Source organism: Protomyctophum parallelum, assembly GCF_964188405.1.
Source record: "Protomyctophum parallelum genome assembly, chromosome: 6".
In the NCBI taxonomy this organism is placed as follows: domain Eukaryota; kingdom Metazoa; phylum Chordata; class Actinopteri; order Myctophiformes; family Myctophidae; genus Protomyctophum; species Protomyctophum parallelum.
Genome location: NC_139701.1, coordinates 44,535,320 through 44,559,552, shown reverse-complemented (window position 1 = coordinate 44,559,552; position 24,233 = coordinate 44,535,320). Strand labels below are relative to the sequence as shown.

The 24,233-nt window shown below is 43.0% G+C and overlaps 1 protein-coding gene across 1 annotated transcript in view; it reads right to left on the bottom strand.

Annotated features, from left to right (window-relative positions):
- Positions 1 to 24,233, bottom strand: part of vcam1b (vascular cell adhesion molecule 1b) — a 29,399-nt gene extending 5,166 nt beyond the window's left edge. Inside the window, exons 1-8 of the mRNA XM_083766779.1 lie at positions 24,119 to 24,233; positions 22,555 to 22,866; positions 21,152 to 21,469; positions 17,573 to 17,842; positions 16,596 to 16,907; positions 5,249 to 5,451; positions 3,664 to 4,060; positions 97 to 405 (exon numbers count right to left, since the gene is read on the bottom strand). Coding sequence (XP_083622905.1) covers positions 97 to 405; positions 3,664 to 4,060; positions 5,249 to 5,451; positions 16,596 to 16,907; positions 17,573 to 17,842; positions 21,152 to 21,469; positions 22,555 to 22,866; positions 24,119 to 24,161 — 2,164 coding nt within the window. The 5' untranslated portion in view covers positions 24,162 to 24,233. The remainder of the gene's footprint in view (positions 1 to 96; positions 406 to 3,663; positions 4,061 to 5,248; positions 5,452 to 16,595; positions 16,908 to 17,572; positions 17,843 to 21,151; positions 21,470 to 22,554; positions 22,867 to 24,118) is intronic.

Sequence of the window (24,233 nt, the reverse complement as noted above, 5' to 3'; positions counted from 1 at the left end):
ACACCCTGGAGAACGCTCCACATGTCCCAGACTCTTCTCCCTTCTCTGAAACACCCTAGACTCTGACAGGAACAGTTTGGTAGCAGAACGACTCACAGTGAACACTCAGGGTGACGTTGGTCTCGCGGGCTCTCCAGACTTCTTCTCCAGCGGTCAGCAGACTGACCCTACAGGTCACGACCTCCGGACGTTCGTCCGGACTGTAGGTCAGCTCAGAGGAGACGTTGTGATTGGTCGGCTCATAGGAGACGTTCTGATTGGTCAGCCGTTTGACCTCTGACCCCAGCTCCCTGCTCCCGGACAGCCACTGGAACCTCAGCAGCTGATTGGCCGCGTAGACGTGATTGACGGCACAGCGGAGGACCGCCCCCTGCGTCTCCGTGACGACGGGATCTGATGGGAACGCTGGAGCAGAAACATTAAATATGAATTAGACTTTTTAATTACATTAATTTAAAATGATATATAATGTATGATGATAAGAACACCCCTCACTTCACACAAGTGTGATCCCCCCCCCCCACCCCACCCCAATGGATGACTTTTACTACCGTCTGGGTAGCTCTCCGGCTAGGCAATCGATAAAAAGGAAATGGTCCGTCAGTGAAAAAAGTTCCCCTCCGTCCACTTCAATGTTAACTGAATTCTTACAACCCTTTTATCTCAGATTGTTTTCCCCAGATTGAGTTTTTGATCAAAACAAGCTTTTTCCACGGCTCATAAGTGAAGCCCTGTTGGTTACAAAATGTTATGTTTAGGGTGAAATATAAGAAATATATTATTTTATCTGTCCTAAACAGGCTGTATTAGCAGATTAAAAACCTTGACAAACATTACAGTCATTTGAAAGATGTGAGGAAAGAGGTTGTCATAATATACAGATATAATATAAAGATGCGATGTGATGGAAGACACAACATCACTCAAACACAGTAAGTGCTGACGGTGTGTGTGTGTCTGTGTGTGTGTGTGTGTGCGCGCGCACCCCTGCCTGTTCTGTGTCAGACTCAAAGCTTTGCTGACTCTCTGTTGACCCTTGACCTTTTGCAGTCCTAGCCAATGATCAACAGAGTGTCCAAACAATGAGTGGGAGAAACCCAGAAACCCAGTCTGTTTTACAGCTCAGAGGACACTTTGACACAGGAGTGAAATGTTCTGGTTTCCATGAGACTCTGCTAGGAGACACGCTAGGGATACTCAAATAGCTGAGACTGTGGACATGTCTCTCTACTCTCTCTTAGGAGACATGCTAGGGCTACTCAAATAGCTGAGACTGTGGACATGTCTCTCTACTCTCTTTTAGGAGACACGCTAGGGATACTCAAATAGCTGAGCCTGTGGACATGTCTCTCTACTCTCTCTTAGGAGACATGCTAGGGCTACTCAAATAGCTGAGACTGTGGACATGTCTCTCTACTCTCTTTTAGGAGACATGCTAGGGCTACTCAAATAGCTGAGCCTGTGGACATGTCTCTCTACTCTCTTTTAGGAGACATGCTAGGGATACTCAAATAGCGGAGCCTGTGGACATGTCTCTCTCTACTCTCTTTTAGGAGACATGCAAGGGCTACGCAAATAGCTGAGCCTGTGATGTTACATAAGCAGAGTAATTTGATACATTTAGTAGAGGCTAGAGCTACAGTACATCTCTCTTTCAGTTGCATTACAAATGTCAGTCATTTATTCCTGTCTGACTGGGCCCACATTACACTGCAGTTCTCAAATAAGAGGACAATTCTACAAATATCTTTGACATAGTTGCTATGTCAGTGGTTCTCAAACCACTGACATAACATGTAGTAAACGAAAATCACCAATTGTAATGGCCGTTTTATAACATGTTTTGGCAATGTATCTCTGAAATGGAAGGTCCAATTATCTGCTCAGTTTAAAACTTTGCTGGATGCGTGACTTTGAGGCAGAATTGCATCGCGGGCGGGATGTGGTCCGCGGGGACGGAGTTTGAGTATCATGCTACAGGAGACATGCACCAAAATGATACATATTTAGCTGCGGACCCCCATCTAAAAGTATCTGTTTCCAGGGACCTCCAGAATAAAATATTTTATAGTTATATAATATATATTTCTAACGCAAACATTTTTAACGCATAATACATATAATTATATTCAATATTGATATTTTTATGTGATATTTTGATTTGACAGATAGGAAGCTGTGGATTCTGGAGTTTCTTAGGCTACATGTGACGAAAATATTTATCAGATGAAATGAACTTATTGAAATGAACTACATGAAACTCTCTCTCTCTCTCTCTCTTCCTCCTTGCATCTCAAAGACTCACTGCTTGAAGATAACCATCTTCAAGCACGTGATCTTTCATCTGCACGTGATCTTTTATCTGCCGTTTCTATTGTTGTGCAAATAAATGGGTAAATCTACCGGGGTCATACCTATGTTCCCTCAGCCCTATGTTCCCTCAGCCCCGAGGTGCGCTGCGGGTCGGGAGAGGGTTGCTCTACCATCTAGCTAGCTTAATAGTAGTGGAATCAATCCTACACAGAGGAGAGGGACACCATAGCTGTCCCTGTGTGTAAGTGTTGTTTTTGTTGACTAAAACTAAGACGAAAAATGTTTGTTGACTACCTTTTTCCACCTTTTTCAACTGACAAAAACTAAATGGAAACTAAATGAAAACTAAACTATGATGACTAAAACTAAGACTCAATATAGGCTATTGACAATTCCGTCAACAAATACAAAACTAGACTAAAATGTTAGGAAGGGACTATAGTGGACAAGAGATCCAGTATAAGTCATTTTACACTTGGTTGCATGCTGAACATAGCCTCACAACGTGAGCTTGTAGATCGGCAATTTTCGGCAATTTTCAGCAAGTGTAAAATCAGTCATTACAACGGCATCAAGGCCCGTCAAAATACATTTTAGTCGACTAAATCAACTGTAGATTTAGTGACTGACGGGGGCTTTGGAATAGTGGCTCTGGCATTACAAACTCCCTTGGAATAGGAAACAGAGAGGCGAGGGGGGGATGGAATTGATACAGCTATTTTTATTGTTTGTATAACTTCAAAACAAAGTATTGCATTGTGGGTTTGAGCTGAAAGGCCCCATTTGATGTTAATCAATCAAGTCACCTTAATTCAAGTGCGGCAGATGCCAAAAATGCATTTGAAAAAAGATATATTTAAATATTATAGGCCTATATTGTTGTTTGGGCCATGTTGTCGTGTGGTCTACCTGCACAGCCTTGGTGATCAGTCAATGCATTTTGGGCACCCCTGGTGTGAGATATCACTGATGAGTGACTACGCTGGTGTGCAGACAGTGGTGGGAAGTAACTAAGTACATTTACTTAAGCCATTTAGACCTGAGGACTATACAAATGTCTTCTAAATCCTGACAGTTTTCTGAAAAACCCATGTTTCTATGTCAGTGGTGCTCAACCTTTTTCATGTCAAGGACCCCCAGAATTATCTGTATTTGGCCGCGGACCCCCATCTGAAAATATATTGTTCCAGGGACGCCCCCCCAGAAGCAAAGATTTGAGTTAAAAACGCGCTGAAAGAATATATATTCAAAGATTTGATTAGGGCATCGCACGTCATTCATTAAAAGGACGGAGACCTCTGGGGCAGGTGGTTATACCGCTGAGGGTGTGGTGTTGGTTCTATAACTCACAGAACACCTGGACGGTGGTTGTGTTGGTTCTGATGACGGAGCCACACTGAGCCTGACAGACGTAGATACCGCCGTCTGACAGATCCACCGGTCCCAGTCGGAGATCCACTGGTCCTAGACTGAGAGACACTGGATCTCGTGGTCCCTGTGTGGTCTCTGCTGGATCCACTGGTCCTAGACTGAGAGACACTGGATCTCGTGGTCCCTGTGTGGTCTCTGCTGGATCCACTGGTCCTAGACTGAGAGACACTGGATCTCGTGGTCCCTGTGTGGTCTCTGCTGGATCCACTGGTCCTAGACTGAGAGACACTGGATCTCGTGGTCCCTGTGTGGTCTCTGCTGGATCCACTGGTCCTAGACTGAGAGACACTGGATCTTCTGGTGCCAGTGAGGAGGCCTGTCACAATCACATCAGAACTACTTGAATGCATGTTCTGACGATGATTACGTTATAATTCACTCAATTCTTTTTTTTTTACCGCCAACACCCCCTAACCGGTGTCTGAATTGACCGCCAGCCAGTCATTTGGAGAACCATCTTATTCTGAAAGCCGTTTCACTCGGAAACCGAGAGTCAGCAAGAGAAAATTCGCTATATAAAGGGCCCCACGAATGATATTTAATTCACCCAAAACACACATTTTTTGTAACCGGGGATCATATCGTTTAGAGAAATAAGGCGCAAATCAAGCTTGTTTTGTTCCAAGAAGAGGGATCTGTGATTCTAATACTTGCGTTCCAATAGAGCGCCGCAGTCCCGCCCCCTTTCATGACGACGCCAGGCCCAGGAAATGATTCCCAATGCATTTTTCCCATAGACATTTCAAAAGGTATTTATTTAAAGACGGTTACGCTGCAGACAAAGCCAACTCGAGTCGTGACAACTCATGACAACAAACACAATACTTTGGAGCAAACAAATAATTACAAAGAAGAAAAACAACAAAAAAAGTGTTGTAACCTGCCGTTTTTTTCTTCTTTCTAATTATTTGTTCGGCCCAAAACATTGTGTTTGTTGCCATGATTTGTCACGACAAGAGTTGGCTTTGTCCGTGGCGTAAACGTCTTTAAATAAATACTTTTTGAAATGTCTATGAGGAAAATGAACGGAGAATCATTTCCTGGGCCCTGGTAGGGGGCGGGACTGCGACGCTCTATAGACAGCATAAGGCCAGCAGAATTTTCAATTCTGATTCTTTTCATCGCACCGCTACCACACTAGCTACCGCTAGTGCTACCACTAATGAGTGCGTACAGGAGACAGTTGTAAAGCGTTCACACCCGTGTGAAGTGAGGGGCGCTAATATATTAAAGTCTAACTTGATATGGTGATGTAATGGTGATGTAAAACAAACATTATGGCGTACATTTTCCCTTCATTGTCAATGGTGTTTACAAAACAAACACTGAACTAAAGACAAACATTAAACCTGTGGATAGGAGGGGCTAGCGCCCCTCGAAAATGCGTCAAAAGGCGATCTCGGCGCGGAGGGCGATCTCGGCGGTAAAAGACGTAATCACATTTATCTGAGATAGATATTCACAAGTCTTTGGCATAATTAATCATGATTGGTGACAGCCTTACCAACGAGTCCTCTGGTCTCTGGCTGGGGTCGGGCGCCAGCACCTGTCCCTCTGTCCTGCTATCTGTCTGTCCATCGCGGGACACTCTGCTCCAGGACATGGTAGCACTGTGGGGACATCCCATAGCCCGGCAGGACAGGAACACGTCCGATCCCATCTCTGACGCGGTCGTCGCCGGCAACACCACCACCTTCAGGGGATGAACTGGAAGTAAACAAATAAACAGATAAATAACTAGAAAAAAGGTTCTCCTCTGAGCACAGGTCTCCACCAGGCCAGGTAGGTTATCCTAGGAGCACAGGTCTCCACCAGGCCAGGTAGGTTATCCTAGGAGCACAGGTCTCCACCAGGCCAGGTAGGTTATCCTAGGAGCACGGGTCTCCACCAGGCCAGGTAGGTTATCCTAGGAGCACAGGTCTCCACCAGGCCAGGTAGGTTAAGGTTATCCTAGGAGCACAGGTCTCCACCAGGCCAGGTAGGTTATCCTAGGAGCACAGGTCTCCACCAGGCCAGGTAGGTTATCCTAGGAGCACGGGTCTCCACCAGGCCAGGTAGGTTATCCTAGGAGCACAGGTCTCCACCAGGCCAGGTAGGTTATCCTAGGAGCACGGGTGCACTACTTAGTTTAGACAGTTTTTGGTTTAGACTAGTCATTGGTTAGACCAGTCATTAGTCCTGCAACTACAACTTATCTCAAACCTTCACCCTAAACCTAACCTCCCACGGGGCAGCACATCTAAACCTAACCTTAACCCATGTCTAACCAATGACCAATGACTAGTCTAAACTAAGTATGCACCCCAGGAGCACAGTCTCCACCAGGCCAGGTAGGATATCCTATAGGAGCACAGGTCTCCACCAGGTCAGGTAGGATATCCTAGGAGCACAGGTCTCCACCAGGTCAGGTAGGATATCCTAGGAGCACAGGTCTCCACCAGGTCAGGTAGGCTATCCTGGTGGCGCTATAACAGGCCAATGTGAAAAGGGTGGGATTTATTCCTCATCCTCAGCCAAGTAGGAAAGTGCGTGAAACATTTCATGTAAATTGCACGCTGCGTTCACGATTTCAGGCTTTTTGTTAAAAACGGGCCAAATCCTTCAAACTTTGGAAGCCAATGTTGCACGGACGGAGTGCAAACTATATTCTTCCCCCATGTAACCACCGCAGTCTGAAAACCCACCTCTTCAGACTCCATCTTAGCCTGTAGCACTTGCCGTAGCACTTGCCCTAGCCTCGACGATCATACAGGCGTATGCATTGCATAGGCTCAACGTATGTAACTTTTATAGGATTTTATGTAGACATAGCACTCTATAAGTGTATACGCATAGTTTATTTTATTTTATTTTATTTGATCAAGTAACAATGCAACATCAATCACCACACTAAACATTACATCCACTATTTCTCACGGTTGGTCGAAAAGGCATAGGCCCGATTCGCCGAAGCTTAAAGCCTATCCTTTGGATGTGTCATTTTATTCACCAACATACCCATTGTTCGTTAAAAACTAAAACTCAACATTACTCAGTATTTACCTTCAAAGATTAATTCTTATACCTCCAAGCACAGTATTATTTACCTATACATATAATATAACACATGCATGCATGCATGCTTGCATACACACACACACAGACCATACACACATAAATCCATCTATATTTCTCCAAAAGCAACATCTTGTGCCTTTTCTTAAATATAATTACATTATTACACTTATATAAATAATGATTATATCTGGTTTCAGTATTCACAATTCATATATGATATATTTTCTCTATTATTAAGGTTATTTTTGCAGTCAGTTTGTATTTTGGGTGGGGAGGGGAGCTGGGGGGGGGGGGGGGGGGGGGGTGTCGTGAGACATGGCCAAAGCATTTCCGGGGGTCCCCAGCCAAAAAACATTGAGAACCCAGCCTTACATTAGATTATAATGCACATTTACAGTTAGTAGACACATAGTATTATGACTCCACACTGACCTACATACAGCACATACGCTGATGTGCTGTATGAACATACAGCACATATCTGCACTTCATACAGTACATCATGTATACAGTATGTCACGCTGTCTGTTGTCACATGATGGGTATAAATAAACAGCAGAGAAGTGAAACCACAGTGACTTTTAAACATGATGGAAACAAACTTTATACCATATGGCTTTTAACCCCGCTTGAGTTTCTTCGGTCCTTCTGTAAATGTTTTGTTTCACTGTGACGCTGTTGCGTCTTGTACTGTTCTGTGATGTCCTCCTCCTCTCCTTAAACAGTTGTCAGTTGTCAGTACTTGCGCGAGCAGAGCGTGCATGCGCAAGTACTGTTTTTGGTTGCGTGCAGAGCCGAAGAGTTTGATCAATCCTCAAGGCCCCCCCCCCCCCCGCAGCCCCGCCTCCCCCCCCCCCCCATAAAGACTTATGTGGATGACGTAACCAAGTGCATTTCCAGTTCATTAGTGTGTGTGTGTGTGTGTGTGTGTGTGTGTGTGTGTGTGTGTGTGTGTGTCATCTGCCTGGATTAACGATGGAATTTATAGAAACCACCAGCGCAGCTTGCAGGGTCCTGTGTGAGACTATTTCAAAAAGTTACAGCTGTTGCTTCCATCGAAGCCGTATAGAGCACTGGTTCCCAAAGTGGGGTCCGGGTCCTTGAGGGAGTTCCAGGGGGACCCCAGCTCCAAATGATATCTTTGAACCAAATGGTCCCTTATGGGTCTGTAACTCTGAGAGTGTATACAAATGGAACCAAATGGGGCCCTTTAGGGTCCATTTGTACACTCTCAGAGTTTAATTAATATTGATTTTACAATAATATTGTAAAATAGATTGGGGGTCCCAGACATGTTGAAATGTTGAATTATTAGGCTTTGCTATTTGCTACCTAGGCCTACCTACTTTATGCATGTAAAAAAGTAGTTGCGAACGCAGTGAGCCACTTACTATGACAGCAAGGGCTGAATGTCTGTGTGTGTGTGTGTGTGTGTCCCGCTGTTACACCACCCGCCCGCCACCAGAGGGCGCAGCTGTAGCACACACACACACACACACACACACACACACACACACACACACACACACACACACACAGGAGCAGCTGTAGCACACACACACACACACACACACACACACAACCACACACACACGAGCTGCGTTCGCTTCCCGCGTTTGCGCGTCTTACTTGTATTATGAAGTATGGTACAAGTTTCTATCTAAAAATAAATCATCGATATCCGATGAAAAAAAAAAGTATATAAACATAATTATTTCATTATTTATTTTAAATTGTCAATTGCTTTTAAATTACTTAATCTTGGACTATAGTGATATTAATAATAAATGCCTCTGTGTATATATGTAATTTGTAAGTTGATTAGCGGTACTGTGGTTACTTTGTGCCACTTTTGATGCGTAGGGGAGGATGGGGGAAGATGAACCACTTTTTACTTAAGTTGTCCTGGAAGCAAGGCAAAATGAGATGGCAGTCAAATCTAATGATCTACACATATTTCAGGATGTCCTCTATCAATTGAAATGATGAGTAAGCAGCTATGACAAAGGGCCATGAAAATATGACCTTTTCAAAAAAAAAAAAAAAGTGGCTCAATTTGCCCCAGGTAAGGGGTAAGTTGATCCAAAATTTAACCACATGATATTTTAATGTAAAGAGCTTAAACTTGAACAGATAATGTATTCACGTATTGAAAATAATTTAATAACAGTTTTCCCTTTTGCAAATAGTCTTATTTATCTGTTTATTTATTATTTAAACAATATAAAGACAATTAAATAAAGTTTGTTATTCAGAACCTTATAATATTTGCAATATTGTTAATACAATATAGCAAATTTGCAAACATTTGCAAACATCCAAATTAAAGGTCATTCAGTATAATTTGAGTAGCTAATACTTAATACAAAAATATGAATGGTGATTCACATTAAGAAAATTGGCTCAATTTACCCCAAGGAATTGGTTCAACTTGCCCCATGGCCACTTTTTGACAAAACATGGCTAGCTTAATGCTCCAGGATAATGTTTAGCTAAATGATTCACATGGGTTTTATACATTGGTATATCACCAACATGCATGATATATAAGTTTAGACCTGGGTGCTTTTGCTTTAATATAAAAATGATTATTCCAGAAAAGTTTATTTTTTTACTTTGACCAGCAAAAAACACTTTTTTGTGTATAAATGTACTTTCCACTTTGTCCATGTGTCTCTCATCTTCACAGTCAGGTTGAAATGGTGGGTGTGTCCTGATTTTGAGGTCACATGACAACTCATGTGTGTAGTTTTAAAGATACAGGGGGTGGTTCAACTTACCCGACGGTTCATCTTCCCCCATCCTCCCCTATGCACCGTCCCAGCATATGACGTCAGGGTATAACTGGTATAACTAGCTCTCAATGATGACGTAATAAAGATGTGGATTAAAGGACCCAATGCCTTCGATGGTGATGTATATGTCGATCTAATCAGTGTCGAGTGGATTAAAGGAAATGCCTCTATGTATATGTAATTTGTAAGTTGATTAGCGGTATACTGTGGTTACTTTGCTCCACTTTTGATGCGTATGCACCGTCCCATCATATTTTGATGCGTATGCACCGTCCCAGCATATGACGTCAGGGTATAACTGGTATAACTAGCTCTCAATGATGACGTAATAAAGATGTGGATTAAAGGACCCAATGCCAGAGTGTAATTGGTTTTCGATGGTGACGTAATGACGATATGTTTTAGTGTCGGGAGGACTAAAAGTAATCCTCCTATGTATACATATATGTAATCTGGCACGACTGCCGTATCAGGCACAAGTAGTCATTACGTCATTATGCTGGGGCGGTGCATATGCATCATTTGCTGGGACGGTGCATACGCATCGAATGTTGTCCTGGGCGAAACTAGTACTTGCGCGCTCTGCTTGCGCAAGTAAATAGATTGACAATTACGTCAACGAATTAAAACTAGACAAAAATGTCAGGGAGGGAATAGTGGTCAATAGATCCTGTAAAAAATAAGTAATTTCATGCTTGGATGCATGCTGAAAATAGCAGATTTACAAGCTTACAACGCGTCGCACTGTGCCATGTTGTAAGCTTGTTGATCGGCTATTTTCAGCAATGTAAAATTGGCCATTATGACGACATAAAGGCCCACCAGAATACATTTAATTTTTGTCTTTATTATTTTTATCCCACGATTTTGCAACCCATTGTCTTCACCCAGTGTCAATTATCTGATGTAATCCTGGGCGCTTCACTTCCTCTGCCAACCTGGGGGGGCAGCGGACTAACTTCATGCTTCCTTCTATGCAAGGAGTCCAAGCTGCTTCTTTTCACCTGACAGGGGGGAATTTCCCCGGCAGGACGTAGCGCGTGGAAGGAACACGTTATTCCGACCAGTTCCTTTCCCCTCCATCAGGCGCCCCGGCTGGCCATGGGGAGATAGTTTAGAGAACAGGATTACTGCATGTTTTTGTGAGGGTACCTACCCTAGGGGACACGGGGAGAACATGTGAGGGCACCTACCCTAGGGGACACAGGGAGAACATGTGAGGGTACCTACCCCTAGGGGACACAGGGAGAACATGTGAGGGTACCTACCCTAGGGGACACGGGGAGAACATGTGAGGGTACATACCCTAGGGGACACGGGGAGAACATGTGAGGGCACCTACCCTATAGGGGACACAGGGAGAACATGTGAGGGTACCTACCCTAGGGGACACAGGGAGAACATGTGAGGGTACCTACCCTAGGGGACACGGGGAGAACATGTGAGGGTACCTACCCTAGGGGACACAGGGAGAACATGTGAGGGTAACTACCCCTAGGGGACACAGGGAGAACATGTGAGGGTACATACCCTAGGGGACACGGGGAGAACATGTGAGGGCACCTACCCTATAGGGGACACAGGGAGAACATGTGAGGGTACCTACCCTAGGGGACACAGGGAGAACATGTGAGGGTACCTACCCTAGGGGACACGGGGAGAACATGTGAGGGTACCTACCCTAGGGGACACGGGGAGAACATGTGAGGGTACCTACCCTAGGGGACACGGGGAGAACATGCAAAGTCCACACAAGAAGACCCTTTTGCCAACCCCGCCTCGGGTATGGTGTTACGAACTGTTCAAGTCTAGGGGCACTGATGACGCGGAGGAGGGAGCACGCCCCCAGCGATCACAGTGTCCCCAGCGGGAATCGAACCCAGGACCTTCTAGCTGTGAGGCAACAGCACTACCAACTGTGCCACCGTGCGGCGTGCCCCTCATAAATGTATTCCAGAATAGATTTTAGCTGACTAAATCAACTGTAGATATTTAGTCGACTAAAACTAGACTGGAAACTAGACACTAAAACATTGTGTCTAAAAATAGATGAAAATGAACTAGAAAATAAATCAAAATTTGCTGTAAAAAACAACACTACAGGACGTCACTGCAAGGATAGCCTGGAACTCACCTATGCTTTTTATGGCATAGGCAGCTCCCGGCAGGATCCGCCGGGAGAAACTATGCGCAGCTGCGCGACATGAGACTAATTACTTAGAGTGACAGAGAGAGAGAGGAGTGTGTGTGTGTGTACATGTGTGCGTCAATTTAACAAAGGTGCAGACGATCAGAAATCAGCAGAGAGTGAGCGATGTTTGCGCTACTCTATGCCAAATTGAAGTGGACTTTTTTTTCTCCCTGAAAATAAAAACGTCTGGGTTTCCGAGGCTACTGCAAGGAGGATGCCCACCCGACCCGACTGGTGTTTTTTTTAAGACAGGAGGCTATTCTAATTCTAACTGCTGTCATGGCTGATTGCACTTTTTTTGGGGCTTGTTTTCTCCCTTAGTGTTTGTTCCTTATAAAAAAAAATGAATATAATAATTAAGAAGCACAATGAGCCTTGCTCGGCCGGGCCCTTTTGATCTGAAAACCCACGCAGAATACATTTTAGTCCATGTACGTCTGCCCATATCAGCACCACCATCTCTCTCTCTTCAGTCAGCGCATATTCATGTCAGAACTAAGTCTTAGTCAACACATCTGCAGGAAGTGGTGCAACACAGGCCAACCAGATCACCTCTCACTCTCTCTCTCACCCACTGTCTTCTTCTGTGTGTGTGTGTGTGTGTCTCTCTCTCTCTCTCTCTCTCCCCCCCCCCCCCACCCCACTGCCTCCTTCTGTCTCTCAACCCCCACTGTCTCCCATTATATCTCTCTCTCCCAGGCCCTTTTTGAAACCTGCTCCTTGACACTCGACTTCCACTCAGTTTGAGCATAGATATATAAATAATAGAGACGGATGGGAGGGGAGGCATACTTTGGTTAGACATGGCATTGGTTCGACTGGAGGGGAGGCATACTTGGTTAGACATAGCATTGGTCCGACTGGATTAAGGTTGGTGAGGGGGGGTGCATGCAGTACTTAGTTTTAGGCCGTGTTGGGACCCATGAAAAAGTGCTTAGAAAATGAGTTTCGTTCCCATGTCATGCGAACTACTCATTCAATGCATTTTTTCATAGATAATACCCTTCTAGACTTTGGGTTAAAAGTTCTACTCATAATATCTTGGGCTGCTGTTTTTGCTTGTAAAATGTGTTTTTGGCAACACAAAGTCTTTCTCAAATGTCAAATGCATATACTTAACATCTGAAACAAGTATTGGTGCCTTTAGTTTACTCATATGTGAATTTAGAATATGAAATGTAGCATATTTGTTAAAGAATATGCTTCAACTTAAGTGTTTGCCACACAGTACAATGAATCCTACACAGTAAATTGTGCCAAAAGCTTATGTTTCATACATAGAAAATGTCTCAACCTACTGTGTAATGAAAGGTAGAAAAGAAAATCAGGGCACCTTGGACCAAAATGGCAGAAAATCTATCCAAATGTTACCACGCCCCCTAATTTGGAATAATGCAAAGAAAAGGACAAGACTAAAAATTAAAGTACTAGAGGTCAGAATTATTACAACATATGGTATGAAACATTTATTTATTTACAAGTTCCGCAAAGTGTCACAGCATCTGTCATTTGTACATCCAACCCCCCCCCCCCCCCCCCCCAAGGAATTATATGAAAATACAAAATAGCAAACAAATGCATCACAAATGGGACTTCAACAACAGTCTGTACCTCTGCTGTACTTCGATCAGTGATGAAGGTGAAACCAAATAACCTTGGCACGTAGTCAGGATGTAGAGGATCATCACTCTTTTCCCCTTAAACAAAAACAACAAAAACATTTACTAGAAATATGATATTAATTTGTTTACATATATGGGGTGTTTTCACATAATGTCCTGTTTCAGACATCAGCCTCAAAACAAACTCATCCGGGACGGGGCTGCCAAATCATTGTGAGATTTTTTTTTTTACAATAACCACTGGAACAATAGCATCCCTATTCTGGAGGGAACATTTGCAGAAAATAGCAGATCTACAAGCTCACAACATTGTGAGCTTGTAGACCGGCTATTTTGGCAAATAAGTTTTATTGTAGAGCAGGGGTAGGCAGCTTTAACCACGGGGCCAAGGGTGACCACTGGCACACACTGGCAATGCCAGTGTCTCACTCTAATGCCAGTCTGGCATTAGAGTGAGAGAGGATTAGCCTGCATGTCTGTAACTGAGTGTACAAATGGAACCAATGGACCCCAAATGGACCCTTCTTAGGCCTTAAGCCTACAGGTCTGTGAGGGTGGAACCAAATGGACCTTACAGCCTGAGTGTACAAATGGACACATGCAGGTCTGTAACTCTGACACTATGGGTCCATTTGGTTCCATTTGTACACTCTCAGAGTAAGTTACAGACCTTAAGGATCCATTTGTGCAATAACAATCAAGTTATGTGGGTTCTTGAAAAAAAAAAAAAAAAAGTTTGATATTAAACCACTGTAGTGGTTATCAGTGGACTCTTAATGTGTCATATAAATCAGTGTCATACGATATTCTGAGGAAAACCATGGAGACTTAACATTCAGTAACTGCAGGGTGTGTTGATCAATAAGAACATTAACATCAAGTCTTTCCACGGACTCACGTAACATGTTGATGAGTAATTACTCCTGACCAGATCTCTTTCAGGGGAACGGACTATGTTAATCCACTTCTTGGTCCACAAGAAGAGAACTCCGTTAGGTTCGTTTAAAATGGGACATTGTGTGAAAAGGCCCTTTTACATTGAACGTATGGTTTTACAAAAAAAGCAACATACCTGACACAAAGTGAAAGTGGCACCCGCAAATCCATGGATTCCAGTAGCCTTGAAACATGACTACATCGGCGAAGTGCAGCGATCCATTTACTTCTTTTTTCTTTACATTTCAGCAGTCTGTAAAAGGATAGCTCCGAGTTCTTTTTTAATCTGTTTGTACAGTCAATCGCACAACAGCTCTTTCCCATTTTCCCAGTTTAGAGTGAATGGAAACAGCATCGCAACAGTGAGTTGCTAGGTTGCTATGGACAACAAAAAGTTCTTCCACATACGATGACGTCACGCGCATACTCAAGGGAATAAAGCGGCTACGCGATTGGTCCACGTGACCAAAACCACACCACACACGCACATATTATTACACCTTGTAAGAAATAGTCCCGTCTTCGACCATGGATTATAAAAATACAGCAGGGTGGCACGAGTAGAACTTTTTTATTTGGACTTTCTACCTATAAATCTCTTTTATAGAGAAAAAATTGTGTAGTCCCACTTCCGTGGGAACGGAACTGAACGAAAAGGGACCTCACAATACGGCCTATTTAGACAGTTTTTGGTTTAGAGTACTAGTCATTGATTAGACCAGTCATTAGTCCTACAACTACAACATCTCAAACCCTCACCCTAAACCTAACCTCCCACGGGGCAACACCTAAACCTAACCTTATTGCATGTCTAACCAATGACTAGTCTAAACTAAGTATGCACCCCGGTGAGCCGTGCGTTAAAACGACCAGATTAAGGCTGGTGAGGGGTGCGTTAAGGGTTGGGAGAGGGTTAAGGTTAGGTTTAGGTGTGCTGCCCCGTGGGAGGTTAGGGTTAGGATGAGGGTTTGAGATATCGGACCAATGGTATGTCTAACTAAAAGGGAATTCTGGTGCAGATAGATAGATAGATAGATAGATAGATAGATAGATAGATAGATAGATAGATAGATAGATAGATAGATAGATAGATAGATAGATAGATAGATAGATAGATAGATAGATAGATAGATAGATAGATAGATAGATAGATAGATAGATAGATAGATAGATAGATAGATAGATAGATAGATAGATAGATAGATAGATAGATAGATAGATAGATAGATAGATAGATAGATAGATAGATAGATAGATAGATAGATAGATAGATAGATAGATAGATAGATAGATAGATAGATAGATAGATAGATAGATAGATAGATAGATAGATAGATAGATAGATAGATAGATAGATAGATAGATAGATAGATAGATAGATAGATAGATAGATAGATAGATAGATAGATAGATAGATAGATAGATAGATAGATAGATAGATAGATAGATAGATAGATAGATAGATAGATAGATAGATAGATAGATAGATAGATAGATAGATAGATAGATAGATAGATAGATAGATAGATAGATAGATAGATAGATAGATAGATAGATAGATAGATAGATAGATAGATAGATAGATAGATAGATAGATAGATAGATAGATAGATAGATAGATAGATAGATAGATAGATAGATAGATAGATAGATAGATAGATAGATAGATAGATAGATAGATAGATAGATAGATAGATAGATAGATAGATAGATAGATAGATAGATAGATAGATAGATAGATAGATAGATAGATAGATAGATAGATAGATAGATAGATAGATAGATAGATAGATAGATAGATAGATAGATAGATAGATAGATAGATAGATAGATAGATAGATAGATAGATAGATAGATAGATAGATAGATAGATAGATAGATAGATAGATAGATAGATAGATAGATTGATAGATTGATTGATAGATATATTTCCTCTCCCTTAGGCCTGCTGAAAGGTGGATTTTCAAACCTGTTTAACTCATTTCGACCTGAGGACGATTCGGATTCTACAAATGTTTCTATGTCAGTCGTTCTCAAACTATCATGTCAAGGACCGCCAAAGATTATTATGTAATTGGCCGCCGACCCCCATCTGAAAATATGTTGTTCCAGGGTCCACCCAGAAGCAAAGATTTGAGTTAAAAACGTTCGTAATATGTAATTTTTTTAGGGAAGATGTCAGGGCATTCCACACTTGGGTGGCCGTGCTGTAGAAGGAGAAATCTACCCGTGTTTGTTTTGAAACGTTACCTTTGACATAGAGCTTCTTGGTGACCAGTTGGGATCCATACTGGTTCTCAGCATCACACTGGTAAACTCCTGAGTCCTCCATGCTGACCGCTGACAGGGTGACGGACACGGAGGACGACCAATCGGACGCCTCCATGATCTGCCGGGACTCCTCTTCCTCCTCCACCTCCTCCTCCCCTCTCATTCGCCGGCTCAGCACCAGACTCCGCCCTTCAGGGGAGGAGCTTCCTGATGATTGACAGGTGAAGGTGACGCTGTCACCTTCTATCGCCTCCTCCGGATGCACCAACAGATATGTGTTCACAGGGGGCGCTGAAACATAATTTATTTTTTATTATTATTACTTGCGCAAGCAGAGTGTGCAAGTAATGTTATCAGTCAGGTGCTACGATGCGTATGTCCGGGTCCAGCATATGATATGACGTCATATGCTGGCACAAAGCTGACCGTGCAGGTATGTTTTCCGTCATGCTACGAAGCATATGTCCCATGACGTGATGAAGATATGTACCAATGTCCCTTAGAATCCATGATATGACGTCATATGCTGGCCCCGGACATACGGAAGCAGACCGTGCAGGTATGTTTTCCGCGGATGTCCCATGACGTGATGAATATTATGTACCAATGGCAGGGTATAATTGGTTTACGATGGTGACGTAATGATGATATGTTTCAGTGTCAGGGACATACGCATCAAACCACCCGAGTAACCACATTATACCACTAATCACTCAGAAATTACATATACATAGACATATACACATATATAGACATATGAGAATATGACGTGATGAATATATGTACCAATTCCAGTAGGCAGAAATACATTGGACTCAGGCAACAGCCCAGCTTTAATGATCCCACATTCCACCGCACGCACGCACACACACACACACACACACACACACACACACACACACACACACACACACACACACACACAGAGAGAGAGACGATGTTTTGATAATAATCACCCAGCACTGTGACGGTGACGTTGGCCGATTGGTTGCCTGCCAGGTTGGAGGCGTGGCAGACGTAGACTCCTTCATCGGCCACGCCCACATCGCCCAGCGTCAGGTCGGGGGTTCGAACCGGCGGTACGAGCGGTACGGTCCAACCAGCGGTGTCTATGAAGCTCCAGTGGACCAGTGGTTCTGGACCGCCCGTAGCCTCACAGGACAGAGTGACCGTAGAGCCGACCCTGACACGGACCGAGTCTGAGATGGACACGATCTCTGGAGAATCTGAAAAACACAACGGAACCTTCATTACAACTTCATTCATTCATCCATCCATTAGTGTGTCATTGATTGGCCCGACTTTATTTATAGAGTAACACCAAAAAGTTGCATATCTCTGCTGTCGGGAGGGAACCTCATAACTCCAAAATGTTCATTTTTCAGGAAATTAAAAAAAAATATTTTTTACACTTAACAGCTGAATATAGGAGGGGATATCACCTCTCAAAAAACAGTAAAAGGATCTAAAGCCCCGTTCACACCAAGCTAGAAGCAGCAGCTTCTTGCTTCGTGGTCCCATGTTATCTCTAAGCTTGGAATGAACAGCTTCTTTTTGTTTAGCGTGCTTTTTTTCTCCTCAAAACTTAAATTTGACGCAGCTTTTAAAAGCTGCGTTCTGGCTTTAGCTTCTAGAAGCTGCTTCTAGCCAATCAGAGCACAGCGTGGTTTGAGGAGGCGGAGTTTAGCTCATTTGACAAGAACAGAAGCCCTCGGCAAAAGCTGACCGCACCAAGACCGAATTAAATTATTTACTTTTTAAATAAGGGCTGTATTATGTAATATGAATGAATATTTGGCAAGACCATAGCATATTTATGGAAAGAAATAAAGGTTTATATGAGCAACAAGTTGAAGTCAAGGCGGGGAAAACAGGTTGTGTTCTGTCACTTGCGAGCCAGTTCTCTCCCAGTGGACTGGCACAATGGCTGGGGAGAAGTGCCCATGCAGTCACCCCCCCCCCCCGGTTCCCACCGACCGGAGAGGTGAACAACTGAACCCCGTCGCTGACGCTGACCGTGGACTAAACACACACACGGTTCAAAAACTTGCAGATATAGATAGTCTCCCCGGGAATAGGGGACTCGGGGAGGGCTCATCCCCTCCCCGAGTCCCCAGCGCGCTCATTCGGTCATGTGCACTGCGCTGTCAGTCCAGGCCGCTTGACTGACAGCTACCTTGTACACGCCCACTTTCTTTAAAAAAAAGCTGCGTTGAAATCTTAGCTTCGCTTTTTTTTTACTAGCTTCCTTGTTGTGAACGGGGCATTAGAACATCACACGTGTGTGAAGTGAGCGGCGCTCTTATCGTCATACATCATCCGAGCTCAGCCAATCAAATCATCTCAAATGTGGTACACACAAACACACAAAGCTGGAAGAAAATGCTTACCACTAGCTTTCTTCACAGATGTGTTCATAAAGGTGTCTACAATCACATATAGATTTGTTCCAACCCAATAGGCCTATCTCACAGCCATTCCCCGCCCCCTTTCCAGACCTAGTGGTGTTGACGTGACGTCACTCCATGACATTACATGTTAAAAGACCTACATTCAGAAGCCATAAACAACACTTTTTCTGAAGGTAAACTTTATTCTATTTGTTTTAGCTGTCTTACCATCTTGTTTTCTTCATAATAATATTGGTCTTTTACATTTTAACATTTGGAAACGGCCTTAAATGGTGCAGAGAAAGCAGGTAGGGATGTAGCTCTGGTCCATCATGGACCAGAGCTACATGGACCTTCAGAAAAAGCGTAGTTTATGGCTTCTGAATGTAGGTATTTTAACATGTAATGTCTACGGTGTGACGTCACGTCAACACCACTAGCTCAGAGAAGGGGGCCGGGAAGGGCTGTGAGATAGGCCTATTCCCTTGGGAAACCTTGTGAAAGCTGCTGAAAGATAGGGTACTATTATTAACCAATATAAGGAAACATTTTCGAAATTTCATTATACTATAAGTAGCATGTGACCTTTCAAACTGAGGAGTTTTCATAATTATGAATCCATTGCAAGCTCCTTTGCCTAAAAATGCCCATAGCCGTCATCACAAATGTGATGAGGTCAGCACATTTGGGCACATTAGGGCAAGTGGCTATGGCCAAATTTAGCTCAAGGAATATTTCCGTCCAAAACTAATGCTTGGAATGGATTCAGCGTCATGAAAACCCCCTAGTTTGACATGTCACATGCTACTGAAAGCATAATGACATTTTGGGAATTTTGCCTTATATTGGTTAATAATGGTACCCCACCTTTCAGCAGCTGTCACAAGGTTTCCCAAGGGAGTTGGGTTGGAACAAATCTATATGTGATTGTAGACACCTTTATGAACACATTTGTGAAGAAAGCTAGTGGTAAGCTTTTTTTCTTTGCAGATTTGCCACACATTTCGCATATCTTCCCTAACTAATTGCAGGGACACTGTGTGTGTGTGTGTGTGTGTGTGTGTGTGTGTGTGTGTGTGTGTGTGTGTGTGTGTGTGTGCGCGCGTGCGCGCGCGTGCGTGTGTGTGTGTGTTGTGTGTGTTGTGTGCGTGCGTGCGTGCGTGCGTGCATGCGTGGGCTTTCAGCAACTAGTCGACTATTCAACTAGTTGACTAGTAAATCCACTAGTTGACCTTGTTGGTAGTTGACTACTTAGATGCTAGATTATAGTCACCAATGTACACAGTTTTTAAATGTACAAATATTATTTAAAAAAGAACTATGCGTTCTGGATCATTTGTAACAAACACTTCTGCTTGTTTGAGCTGACAGGAGAGCTTTACAGTCATCAAGTATTCTAGTGATAAAACCAAGCCTTTCTGTGTCAGCCTGAGAGAGAAATGATCGGATTCTGGCAACATTGGAAGAGATAATTCTGTGCCATCTGATTAGGTGATAACAAATCTATGTTTAAGCCATGAAAACTGGGACAGCATCCGTGCCATATTAGATGTTAGCGTTGGCTATTAGCAGATATATAGATGGTATGCATGTGACATAATCATCATACCGGGAAGTTATGCAGGAGTGGCAAAAAACTACTTTCTGGTCTTAACAGTCCATACATCCAAACAGAAAGGTCCTATCTGATTGACAGCCCATACATCCAAACAGAAAGGTCCTATCTGATTGACAGCCCATACATCCACACAGAAAGGTCCTATCTGATTGACAGCCCATACATCCACACAGAAAGGTCCTATCTAATTGACAGCCCATACATCCAAACAGAAAGGTCGTATCTGATTGACAGCCCATACATCCACACAGAAAAGTCCTATCTGATTAATTGCATTAAACAACGTTAAACTCACTTTGCCACTCAATTTGCCACTCTCTTTATGCATGCGCATAGTCGCATATCCTCTATTGAAGCTCACAGAAACTGTACATCTGAGCAGTTTACATTTCTGTCTAATAAAGTAATCAATCAATCACTCCCAAAGTTACAGACCTAGAAAGCTTACATTCAAATGCCCGTTGGGTAACCCGGACCCCACATTGAGAACACGTACGTACATTTGATCGTCATGGTAACATACGTACATTTGATTGTCATGTTAACCGTCGTTTCCCTTGTCCGCTCCGCGGCGGGAACGCCCTCGAGGTCAAGGGTCACGCGGCACGTGATGTCACTTCCTGTGTCCTCCCTGCCGGGCGTGAAGGTGTAGGAGGAGCCCACGGCGTTGTCCCCGCCCACCGCCTCTCCCGATTGGCTGAGCAGCGGCGCGTGTCCTCCTCCCCTCAGCCAATGGAACGTGGCCAGCTCGCCGGGGTACAGGTGATTGACAGCGCAGCGCAGCGTGGCTTCCTGTCCCGCCTCCAAGAGCTCGTGACCCCGAACCACCGGGTCATCGGGGAACGCTGAAAAAAAAACACACACAAAACTTCACTTCCTGTTCACACATGATTGCATCACTTCCTGTTCACTCATGATTGCATCACTTCCTGGTGGAAGAGGTTGTGGGTTCCAATCGACTGCTGTGCATTCGGTGGCTTTGTCGAGCGTGAACAAGTTTTGTCCAAACGAGGCATGATTTTTATGGCTGTTTTCAAACGATTGCTATAGCGCCCCCCTTTGGCCAATTGGAGTAAGATCGGTTTCAGTGCTATTTGGCATGACCATGCTTCTACCATACTGTAAAGTTTCATAAACATGTGACTCTGCATGTATGTATTAGGGGCAGAAAAAGATTTTTCATAAAATTGCAATATTCATAGGTTCAAAAGCTTATTTTTGAGGGGTGCCAGCCCCTCCTGTTTAATGTTTGTCTTTAGTTCAATGTTTGCTTTGTAAATGCATTGACAATGAAGGGAAAATGTGCCAGTCATAATGTGCCATTTACGACGTCATATTGTCTCTTTATTGTTAATGGCATTTAATGTTTGTGTTGGCAGCGTTTGTTTTACTTTGACTTTAATATATTAGCGCCCCTCACTTTTTTAACTTAAAATAAAACACAATGTTTTAGATATTGGTCCAAAGTTCACGTGTAGAATGTTTCTTGCATTTTGAACAATCCCAGGATACAATTTAACAGTTTTTCATACAATTCAAATCGTGGGAGAACTAAAGGTCAGAGAAAGAAAGTAATTCGGCATGAGGAGATACGTATCGAGGATTTATTGCCGACGGTCAAATGGTTCATGAGCTATGCCTGTTAAAAGCATTTTCAATTGAGTGCTATTGCACCACCCTTTGGCCAATGGTCGTGGGCTTCGCGTCCTCACCGTTTGGCAGAACCATCTACCATATTGCCAAAGTTTAACAAAAAACTGAATAATAATACATGTGCACACCCATGTAAAGTGAGGGGCGCTCTTGTCATCATACACACACCATCTCTTTCACACACACACACACACACACACACACACACACACGATTACAGTAGGCCTACTTGCACGCTCTGCTTGCGCAAGTAGTAATAATAATAATAATATCTTACAGTAAACATGTATCTTGGTGGCCAGCTGTCTACTCTGCGCTCCACAGCGCCCTCTACATATGTACGTGGCTTCGTGTTGGATCGTGACGGGGTCAAACAGGGCCGTGACCTCTTGACCTCCGGTGACCCTGAGGTCGGCGGGCATGGGCCGGTCCTCCACGATGGACCACGTGACCGCCGCCCTGTCGCTCAATTGGTTACCGCCATCGTCATGTTTACCGCATCCCGTTGCCCAGCAACGCACCTGGTGACGGTCACCTGACCTGAGCACCACCTGCTTCTGGTCCACGTGCACGCTCCATGCACATGCTCCTGTGAAGCGTACACACACACACACACACACACACACAAGTATAATGATGCACATGAATAATAAGGTTATAATAAAATAAGATAAAACAGAATAACGGTGTAAAGCAGCTCCATTTATGCGTGTCACAATTATCCCATGATCATCTATCGCAGTTATTTGAGATATTCACAATTATTGCATAATCCTCCCTCAGTTGTTCCCATGTAGAAACATGTAGACAATAGCAGCAATAGCCGATCTGCATGCTTACAACAGCTATTTTCTGCTATTGTGTACACTTTCTTAACCCATTTAGACATGAGGACGATCCTACAAATGTTCTAAAAAAAACATGTTTTTATATCAGTCGTTCTCAAACATTTTCACGGCAAGGAGCCCCAAAATATATGTATTTGGCCACCGACCCCCATCTGAAAATATGTAGTTCCAGTGACCTCCCAGAAGCAAAGATTTAAACCTTCGCTGTGAAAGAATTTATATTAAAAGATTTGCGCCACATTTTCATGATAAAAAAAATAGCAGATCTACAAGCACCGCGCTACGAGCTTGTAGATCTGCTTGAAACACCAAAAGGGGTTACCGTACAGAATGGTAACTTTAAGGATTAGACGTGTCAGTGATTTCTTTGTGTAATTAAGTTATTTGTTGTCATAATATTATCTGCCCTGATGTGCGATCTGTGATTACGAAGCCCACAAAGGCAAAGAGAAATGCGTTCCAATGTTCAATGCAAAAAAACGTATTGTACACGCACAATTATTTGTGAGACAATTAATCGTCGACTTATACATTTGCAATGGTGACGTTGCAACATTACCTGTATGAATGTGAATAAACATTTAGATTAGTCAAAAGAGTTTATTATAACATATCAAACATATCAACACATTATAATTAAACATAAACTGATATATAATCTTAAAACACAAACACAGATTAATGAGGTTATAATTAAACATACACGGATTAATGAGTTTATAATTAAACATATAAACTATCTTATAATAAAATATATAAACAGATTAATAAGGTTATAATAAAACATATATACAGTATGAAGACATTAATATATAAACAGCATAAAGCAGAGCTACATTACCTGTATGAAGGTGAATAAACAGATTGAATGAGGTTATAATAAAACATAACATTACTGTGTGAACTATGAAGGTGAATAAACAGATTGAGGTTATAATTAAACATAAACATTATAAACAGTATAAAGCAGCTATACAGTAGTATGTACATTACCTGTATGAAGGTGAAACATCCACAGCAGAACAAACAGCTCCATGTTGTCTCTGAGAAACGCTGACAAAACGGATCACAATGGAGCACAGTTTCTTCAGTCTGTCTCTCTCTCTCT